Source organism: Poecilia reticulata, chromosome 16 (genome assembly GCF_904066995.2).
Source record: "Poecilia reticulata chromosome 16, P_reticulata-male-v2, whole genome shotgun sequence".
Classification (NCBI taxonomy): domain Eukaryota; kingdom Metazoa; phylum Chordata; class Actinopteri; order Cyprinodontiformes; family Poeciliidae; genus Poecilia; species Poecilia reticulata.
In genome coordinates this window covers 6,427,030-6,437,584 of record NC_088845.1, presented here as the reverse complement: position 1 = coordinate 6,437,584, position 10,555 = coordinate 6,427,030, and the positions used below count along the sequence as shown (strand labels likewise).

At 37.4% G+C, this 10,555-nt stretch overlaps 1 protein-coding gene across 7 annotated transcripts in view; it reads left to right on the top strand.

The window, feature by feature from the left end:
- The first annotated feature begins 358 nt into the window (after positions 1–358).
- Positions 359–10,555, top strand: part of crppa (CDP-L-ribitol pyrophosphorylase A) — an 86,382-nt gene continuing 76,185 nt past the window's right edge. For all 7 annotated transcript variants that reach the window (XR_001777431.2, XR_001777432.2, XR_001777430.2 and 4 more), the window contains exons 1-3: positions 359–766; positions 3,581–3,854; positions 6,536–6,685. Coding sequence is in view for 4 of the 7 variants with exons in the window: in XM_081616739.1 (XP_081472865.1) it covers positions 516–766; positions 3,581–3,854; positions 6,536–6,685 (675 nt within the window). In the remaining 3 variants the exon portion in view is untranslated. The remainder of the gene's footprint in view (positions 767–3,580; positions 3,855–6,535; positions 6,686–10,555) is intronic.

The following is a 10,555-nucleotide window of genomic DNA, read 5'->3' as shown; positions in this document are numbered from 1 at the left end:
TTCATGTGATATGTGCTCAAGTCTTCTCCATCATTCAGGTCCTTAATACATACAATTTTCCAATATTATCAATAAATAATGAAAATTAATTTAATCGTTTCATATAATCTATGCTTAAATTGTCTCCGTTATCCATCCATCCATCCCTCCATCCATCCATCCATCCATCCATCCATCCATCCATCCATCCATCCATCCATCCATCCATCCATCCATCCATCCATCCATCCATTTTCTTACACCCTTGTCCCTCAGTGGGGTCGGGAGGGGCGCTGGTGCCCATCTCTAGTTTTGTCTCCGTTATTCAGGCCTTTAATCCGAAACGCAGATTGTCTTATTTTGAAAGGTTAGAGCGGAAGTACCGCCATTGCAGCATTAGCTTCACGTCGCGGTTATATTCGCCGCTTCTCCATCCACGCCAGCTCACTGACAGACGTCCTGCCCATCGGTCAGGAATGAACAGATTTTGGAGAAACCTCCGTTGACGCCCCTTTTACACCTCCAACCGTAAACAGATGGAGGTCAGTCCCGTTTATATGCAGAGTGATGACAGTGAACAGGACAGGCCCGCTTATCCCCGGGTTTTCCCAACAGGCGAAGCCCGGAAGAGCGACCACCTTAAGGCGGGACTCTGCGTGGACTTCCCGGTGTCGGTGGTTCTTCCGGCCGGCGGCACCGGAGAGAGAACCGGGCTGCAGACACCAAAACAGTTCTGTCCGTTTCTGGGTAGACCGCTCATAAGCTACACTATAGAGTCCTTTGAGAGGTAGGAAAATAAACTACGATAAATCCCTTTTAGTTATAAAATACAAAGAAAACTGTTGGAAATATAGTTACCTCTTTGACAGGGATGGTTTTACTAGATGTAGGGCCCCGGGGCTAAATTGAAAAATGTTCCACCCCCAACATCTCAGACTGCAATTATTATTTTCTGCAACCATTCACAAATCAAGCAGAATCCATAAGGAATTAGGAAAATTATTGAGACCAAATATACAAATCCTTTGTCTTTCCAAAATCAAAATATCTTGTTTTTTTCCCCCCCAGCATCTATTGGTGATACAGGGAAAATATTAAAATGTCACTGAAAGTATCAGGAAAAAAAGGTCCATTCCATCCATCTTGACTGGGTATCACAATAAAATGAATGACCACAGAGAACTGATGATCAAGATTATGGTGAAATGGATTAAAATTCTGTTTTTCCAATTTGTGGATGTTCCATAAATGCAAGTAGGTTCTGCAGACACCAACAGACTTAAGTGTGTTCCTGATGACAAGAACAATGTTAAGAATCTTTGTTGTGTTAAACTGAAGTCACCTAAAGATAGAAAATGTATGAAGTTATTTGAAAAGAAACACTTTTGTGTTTTGGGAATTACAGCTCATATTTGTTTATCCAAGTAAAAAGCAACCTGTCTTCTCAAATGAGCAGCACAAATATATACAATAAAGACATTTATTCAGAAGTCAGAAAATAAAAAATTAGTTAAAAAATAAAGGCACGTGTTGACCAGCCCAGATATTTTGAGTAGTCAGGATAAAATTGCTACAGTAACCAGAATATAAAATAGTGCGTGTATTTGGTTGAAACCTTGACCCAAAGGTTTGGAGTCAATCATTTTTAAAGCCTACCTAAGCATAAAAAAATAACAGATGCAAACTACTAGACAGGTGGCCAATTCTGGTTTAAAACGAGTAAAAATAACAAATAATTTTGATGTTAGATACTAAAAATACTTCAATTTAATAGCATTAGCAGCTACAAGATTGCAATTTTCATCCAGAACCCACTCAGTTTTTTATTATTAATGATCTCATCAAAGATAGACTGTGTTATGAGAAATTCCCAGTATTTTCTGATCAGACTTTGAAGTTTTTTCCCCCTCACATCCTGGCATGGTTAACCCTGGCATTGTTAGGCTTGCCAGGAAGTACTCCAGGGTGTGTGTTTGCATGGAAGGAGTTTTTTTTATTGAAGGATTACCTGTTACAAGAAACGTAAGTGGCTTGTTTTGTGTGTTTCAGGATGCTTTGATCCTGCCTTGGCTGAAGTGTCCTGTTTCGGATGGCTTTTATTAATCTCATAACTGCTGTGGGGGAATACCTTGATTAAAGCAGAACAATATAGTGTTCTAGACGAAACAAAAGCAAAGGTTTGTTGTTTGAAGAAAAATTTGCAGTGGTTCCGCCTAAAGTAATTTAAAACACATCAACATTGTAAATTAAAGGGCCAATGAGGATTGATTTAAAGTAAGAAAACATTGACTCCATTTTGCGAATGTTATTTTTTATTACAGTTTGCTGGTGGAATATTTGAGTTTTTGTCTTTGGCAGACAGGCGGTCATATTTTCAACAGATCTCAGGCTCCATGATGGGGAAATGAAACAAAGGATATTTACATTACGTCTCAATCCCTGGCTGATGATAAAAACTATTAAAGCAACAACTGTTGGTCAGATGAGTCCTATTAACCTGTTGCTTGTTGCTTACTTGTCATTAAGCGAGTTAAAGGAAAGAGGCATTAGGAAATTGACTCAGTGATCACAGGGAGAGGGTTTCTGAGGAGAAAAGTCAGGATCACGGTGAAATGATGACGTTAAAAAGCCCCAATCTGAACCCTAAGTGTCCGCAGAGTTCAATTTGTGACTCAGTTTTCATATGAATGTATTGTAGTTTATAGATGATGGAACAGATCTGATCCAGTATCTGACCAGAGGCCACCAATCCATCCTAGAGTTCATATTTTGGCTGCACAGTTTGTCCAGGCCATTTGCAGCCCTTGCACTGATTTTTTTGTGGCTCCTTACTGAGCAATTTAAGAATGATACAATTTTAACCCCCCAGGCACAAATGATTGATTTAATTTGTCTTTTTATTTTTAATTGGTACAAAATGATCACAACTTAAAATAGTCCTGCAATAGGAAATACTGGCTACAGCGAAGGTAATACATCTTTATATTTATATTTTTGGCCCATTTTGTAGATTTTTCAGGCTCATTTTATGGACATTTTTATATTTACTCTGCAAATTTAGCACTTTAATACTCCATAATTTAATTTCTAGTGAGTAAAACTGTCCTTGAGCCAAACAAAATGTATGTTCGCTCTGTATACACTGTAAAAAATAGAAGCAAAAGTTAAAGTATTTGTCTTTAAAGAACCAGGATTTTTATTTTCTACTGTAAGCTCCACATCTCTCCTGTGACTTTTACTCAACATTTTCTTTAATTTCTTAGAACTTGCTAAATGCAGGAAGTGTTTTCAAAGAAAAAAATAATTTTTCAGAATTGACCTTTTTTAATCCAGACTTAAAAAATTGGATGCTTTTCCTTTAGTGGGGAATAAATAAATAAAAAATCTGATTACTTTAATTATTTAATTATATTAATGTGGCTTAGTTTTTTGGTTAGAAGGAAAAAAAAAATTTCTGGCCCGCAAGTTCTTCTGACTTATTGATTTTGTCCCATATGACAAAAAGTTTGGACACCCCTGCTGTAGGAAATGACAGTTACTCAGATCCATTTGTTCTGACTGTGCCTACTTCTATCCGTTTTCATTTGCTTCATTCTTGAAGGGTGTCATGGATCCAAACCGTTGTGGTTGTTGTTGCGAAGGAAAACATTGGCTTGATGATGGACATCATCCAACGGTTCCTGCACAAGAAGGTCCTAGTGGTACCCGGCGGCTCAACTCGTCACAGGTCCATCTGCAATGGAGTGGCGGCTCTGGGGGAGCAGCGGAGGCCGGCGGCCCACAAACCCAAGGTGGTCATCATACACGACGCTGTCCGCCCGTTTGTGGACGAGGACTTCCTGCACAAGATAGCGACGGCTGCAAAGGAGCAAGGAGTGAGTGCAGGAAGAACTACAGACTCGGGGATGGGTATTTATTGTGTCGTTTATGATTTATTGTGAAAAATGTACTACCATGATAAGATTTTGATTTATCATTGTCACAATAAATTCCAATTAATGATGTTTAAAAGCCCCTAGAACTGTTTGTATTGTCAGGATTATTATAAAAGTGCATAAATCTGAAAATAGGATAAAACTTTAAGTCCATATCCCCACCGCTATACAAATTAAATTATGAGGAAAATGAAAAAATGAATAGGATTTTATCCACCCGTCCATCTGAATGGACTTAATTTGAGTGTTTATTGGAAGCTTGGATTTATTAGTCAAATGATTGTTCTGTGTTCAAGGCTCAGCAAATGGAAAACTGATGAAGTCAGTAAATTTAAATTTTTCCAAGGGACAAACAGTGCAGAGACTAAATGTAATCCCTGTTCAAATGGAGAAACAACCCTGAAAGCCACTCTGTCGTCCTCACTCTTGGAGAGAGCGGTGTAAGCTAAATTAAATCCTGACTGGAGCTCAAACTTCATCTGCTATTGAGCCTTGAGCTGAAAACCAGAGAGGGTCAATCGCAGAAACGAGTGGAAACAAATCTGCCATGATTAGCTGTCCCAGATTCAGATATTACATGTGAAAGCAGGGTGTAAGCACATCTTTAAAGGCTTAAACTGTCTTAAATCCATTTAAAAAAGTAAGTTGGCCTTAAATACATTAATCACAGGTCTTAAATGTTGCCTGTAGGTTCAGTGTAATTTTTTCTCTTTTGTCTTGCTGGACTTTTCGGTCAGGCACAAGTTTGAATCGCACTCAGACATTTTCATTGCAAGACATATGAGGCTACCAGTAACTAGCTGCTAATATGTACACTCTTGCTAGCTAGGTTTTTGCGTCAAATTCAAATTTCGTATTACCAACCCAACTGGCTGGTGCATTATGGCAATTTAGTGATTTTCTTTTATAAATTTCTATCATGATAAATTTCTTAAATTTCATTCATACATGTCTTAAAAAGGTCTTAAAAGTGTTGATTGGAGTATTGAGAAACCTGCAGAAACCCTGGGACTTGAGCCTAATCTTTTACCTGTTTCTGTAAACATAAACAAACCAATCACAAAAACACTCCACAGCAGACTGAAAGAGCTGAACGAAAACAAACAGGTTTCATGATTCTAACTCATTTGAACTAGATTAATGCATCATTTCATGATGACAAAACATTTAGATATATGGATGATTTATAGTTAAAGCTCAACATGATGAAGGATCCTGTTGAAAGGAGGTCATGCAGGTTATTAAAAGAACATTCACAGATCCCGGCATTTCTGATGTGTCTGAGCTTTGAGATGAACTCCCACAGCAGGCGGTCTGGTCCTTATTATCTCAACCTCCTGAGCCCTTCTTTGGTAAAAGAAGCAGATTAATTTCTATCTCAAAAGCATGCAGAACCCTTTGAACATAGTTGCTTTCCTCTACCATGCATCCACAATGCTAGACCAGAAATGTTTCATTAGAAGCAGGGCATGCACATTTGCTGTTTTGTTATAAATCATTATATAACTAGTCGCGTAAGTCAACTTATATGCCATCTAGTCACCATTTTATATTATCTTCTTGCGTTTTCAATCAAACCACCCTTCTGTGGGTTTTAATTTTATTAAACTACATCCCAGTAATCCTCTGAGCTGCATTTAAGAGCCCAGAATAAACTTCTGAGTTACTGGAAGTGCGGCTCGCTCACATTGGAGCAATCCGGTTTTATTACTAGGATCTGCAGCGGCGTGTTGTGAAGAATCACAGCCTGGTTGATGCGTTTTGTCAAAATGCTGGAGCAGAAAGAGAACTTTAAACCGGCTGTAATGAAAACTTAAAATATAGAGCTGCTAAAATCTCCTCATCCGTGTTTTCTTCATCTTCTCCATATATGGCATCAATAGTCGTAGTTGTGATGTAAAGCTAAACCAATTGAACTCTCACTCCGTCTGAGTCTTATTTTATTTTTCTAAAAGCACAAAATATTACCAAGTATTTTTGGCTTAGCTTCTGGTGCAAATATCTTAGTACACTTGAAATAAGACAAAATTAACTTAAAAGTAACTTTTGAGCAAGATACAGAGGCTTGTTTTATGTAAATAATTCCTTAATATTGATGAAAAAGTACCAGTTCCATTGGCAGATTATTTCACTTATAACATTACAGTTCAATTATTCCTATGTTATGTGTTAATTTATCTGCCAATGGAACAAGTATTAAGGAGTTGTTCAATTCAAACAAGTGGCTAAATCTTCCTGAAAAGTTACTTTTAACTTAGTTTGTCTAATTTCAAGTGTGCTAAGATATTTGCATTAGGAACTTGACCAAAAGTATTTGGTAAAATTGTGTGTTTTTGCAGTGAGATGACAAAGCTTCAGCCTACACTTCATGTTATAATCTGCTGAAAGTGTTTACAAAAGCCAGTCAATCACCTCAGAACTCACTGCTTACTGTTCCTGTCTGCAGCAACCCAAATTTACGTGGTACAGATTCGTTTTTGTGCATTATACATCACAGGGAACTTGCATGTGTCTAATTTTCCCTCTTACAAATATTTTGGTGAACATTATTTCTCTCTAAACGCATTCTTGAGTTAATGTTTCATAATAAATTCCAGATCCTGCCGTCTTTTTCCACACAGGCAGCTGGAGCGATCAGACCACTTGTTTCCACTGTGATCGCCACAACGTCGGAGGGATACCTGGATCATTCGTTAGAGCGAGCCAAGTACAGGGCTAGCGAAATGCCTCAGGGGTTCACATACGATGTCATCTGTGAGGCCTACCAGAAGGTGAGGGCGGCTTTCTAAGTTACTGGGGTTTGATTCTTTTTTATTTTTAGTAGCCTTTTCTTGATCTAGAAATGTAGAAATTTCGGGACAAACCTTTCCATATGATTCCCACTACAGTTCAATGTGCCGAAAGCTGCAGAGTTTCAGTGTAAAGCCAATTTTACAAGGAAATAAAATCTTCTTGCTGTCTTCTGTTGGAGCTCAGTGCAACATGCTGACTGTGATATATTGCTGAAATGACTGAAGAGCTGAGTCGGACTCTGGTAACATACTGAACTGGTTCAAGTCTTACTTAAAAAAACATCGTCGTCTTAATGTCAATCAATAGTAACTTTTCATCAGAGTGAACAGAAGTTACATGCAGGGTTTGGTTGTTGTAAATGATTATTTTAGCAATCGAGTATCCTAATAACTAATTGAATAAAAACTTCATAAAGTAAAATACTGGTAAATCCTACCATAACAGCAGCGAGATTTCCCCCAGGAACCGGTGTATGGGTGCTAGTGCAGTCGTTCATCCAGCGTCCCGTCGTGTTTTCGAGTTAAAAAATGTCTAAAGTTGACAGGAAATTTGAAAATATCACTTGATAATTATGTGTTACTCAACAATTGGAATATTAACACCTGAACACCAACTATAAAGTCTTGAAAAATGAAAACATTTTAAAAAGATTTAAATAAATAAGCAATGTTTAGCCTGGTGGGGGCACAAGTAAAGCCTGGTGGCCCGCCAGGCTTATAATGCACTGGGGTAAACGCTGAGCAGTACTAATATCTTATATCAACATTGGCCCAACTTTTCATTTTGTTCCGATGTCACTGGCCAGTTCTTTCTCTGATGCACCTGGAAAACAAATCACACGCTGAAACATTTGGGCACCAACAGCCAACACCAACACACCAACATTTTTGTCCTCTGCAGGACAAAAATGGAACAAAAATTCCCTTTTGAAAGATAATAAACCCTTAAATTACCCTTAACCTTTAGGTTGGCTCGTGTCAGGAGCTGAGTGCAGTTTTATACGTCTACCTGCATAGAAGAGAGAATTTAGATTGATCTGTGCAGGATCCCCTCAGAAAGCAAAGAGCTTTGTGTCCTTAAAAACTCGGCAATCGAACTGAAACTAAAGATGCAAAAGTCGACGTTATTTATTTTTCAGACATTTGGAGTTTGCAATTTCAGCCTTGATTTCTGCTTTAAAAGAGGCAGCAAACTTTTAGCTCACAGCTGAAGAATGCCTTTAGCTGGAGCGCCATTTGTCTGAAGTTATTTTTACTCCTGGCACGCACAGATCTGCAGATCGCTTTGAAAGCTCCATTGGCTTCAACGTTTTTAAGAAAATGAGCTCACTCTGGTGCTGCAGTGTCACAGATAGTCAGGTTGCAGAAAGACACACTGTCGGCTCTGACTGCGCGCCCCTCTCCTCCTTCTCCACCCTAAAAAGACTCTACAGTCTAAGGTGTCTGTCAGGTTAAGACTGTAGGACATACTCATGAAAAATCTCAGAGAGCGTCAGATTTGGAGCCTGACATCCATTCAGAGCTGAAGAACTGAGGGGTGAAAAGACAAAAGGGGAGACACTTTATCCAGTCTTCTGGGAGGGCTTTTGTATTTAGAGAAAATGCTAAAGGTTAAATTACCTCAACACAGAGACCATGGTTTTTCTCCTCTACAGTTACACAGACGCTGAAGGAGAAGGTCCATTTATTTTCTATTTTGTCACTCAAATATTACTGATCATCAGTTTAAACTCAATAAAATACCAACCCACTCACTGACTCACAATACATTAAATCAGGGGTGTCCAAAGTGCAGCTCGGGGGGCCATTTGTGGCCCTCTGGAGGATTTTGGGCGGCCCAAATGATGCACAGCTGGTTGATGCAGATGAACACTTTTTCAACATTTTATTTATTTATTTATTTTTTATAAATAAATAACATCTAATAAAAAAAAAAAATAGTAGCTACCAAAAACTGATTCCCATTTCTGGAAGCACAAACAATGTCCTACTAATTCTCAAAACACAAATCTTAGAATCAATGCACAAAATGTAGAAACTGTGAGTTTGTATCTACAAAAATCTGACCATTTCGCTCATGAATAAAATTTTAATTGTTTAGATTATTATTGATCAGCTAAAATAATAATTAAAAAAAACGACACCCCAAACATTTGTTTTAAAATGTTACACAGTTTTTGCGGCTCCAATACCTTTCGAATTGTTCATTTTAATATAATTGAAATTGTTTAGATTATAATTGAGCAGCTAAAATAAAAAATTTAAAAAACTAATTAAAAAACGTACCAATAGTTTGTCTGAAAAATGTTAAAATAAAGTTCAATGACTTTGGCCCTCATGGTAAAAAGTTTTTACACAACTGCATTAAATAATTCCTTCATCGAGTTGTAAACTCAATGCTTTGCAAAAGTACGAGTACCCATCACACTTTCTTCATATTTTGTCACTTTAAAACTTCAGTGTATTTTAGTTGGGTTTTCTAGATCAAAACCAAAGTGTATAGTTGTGAATTAGAAGGAGACGTTTGTAATCGCCAATACTTAACGTTTCACTTCAATTACAGCTGCGAGTCTTTTGGTATATGTTTCTACCAACTTTCCATATGTAGAGGCTGAATTTTTATTTTCAAGGCTTACCACAGATTCTCAGTCAGATTTAGGAATGGATTTTTTTTTTATTTGTCTACTTTTATTTACCCTTTAGTTAACCTGACATCAAAATCTGACCAGGAAGTAACCAGGTGGAAGATTCAATCTAAAAGTTTCATATTGCAAAAATGTTAAAGTCATTGTGGTTCAGCTGCAAGAACGGCAGGTTAACTTTTAAAGAAATCTTAAAAATTTAAGAAATCTTTAAATGAGCCCAAAACGTCCCACAGAGGCCAAACATGAAGCGTTTGCGTGGCTCCTCTACTCCTCTAATTTGGTAAAAAAAAAAAATGCAGATCTACCAAATTTATGGAAGCTTAACCTTTTGAGAAGCCAAGTTGAAAATTACAGTGAGAACAAGCAGAGCTGCACAAGTTCAGGAAAACATGTACTTGCAGTTCTTTTGCTGAAATATTTGATTATATCGATTACATCACTTTTCGTGACTCTTTCTTTTTTTTTTCATTTTCCTTCATCATATTTTCCCCACCACTTTTATCAGCTTTAGGATCATAGTAATGCTGAACTTGCATGCAAGAAGCTTGGCCAAATACTCCTGTCCACAGTGATTGCAGTGCTGCCTCTGAATGCATCAGTGACACAAAATAATTACTTACTTTCCTCACTTTTTATTGTGTTTTGCATCTTATACATGTACTTCAGGTTTAATGTACAGTTAAACTGCCATTCTTGCAGCTGAACCACAATGACTTTAACATTTTTGCAATATGAAACTTTTAGATTGAATCTTCCACCTGGTTACTTCCTGGTCAGATTTTGATGTCAGTTCTGTTGAATGACAGAGATAAGGAGCCACAGCATCACTTAAAATAATCATCCAGTATCGTTTAATGTCTTGTAGAACGATGGGGTTAGATGGACCTTAATTAAAAACAGTCTTGGACATTTTCAGTGTTAAATCTGAAAGATAAGAGAGCTGTTATAAGGCCAAGAAGATTTCATCGGCCAAAGAAAATGGATCTCTGATGTGAAAAATGTGGTGACAGCAGCGTTTTATTCTGAGCATTTTCTTTGCAAGCCCTGCCACTGATCACTTTGCAGACAAATAAATCAAATGGAAAAGATCATTGTGAAGTTTATGGTGCAGCATACAGAGCAGAAAAGTTAGAATATACTAGATTTTTAAAGTTTACCAACAAAATTCAAATAATTGGTTAAAAAATGTGAAGATTTTGATGTT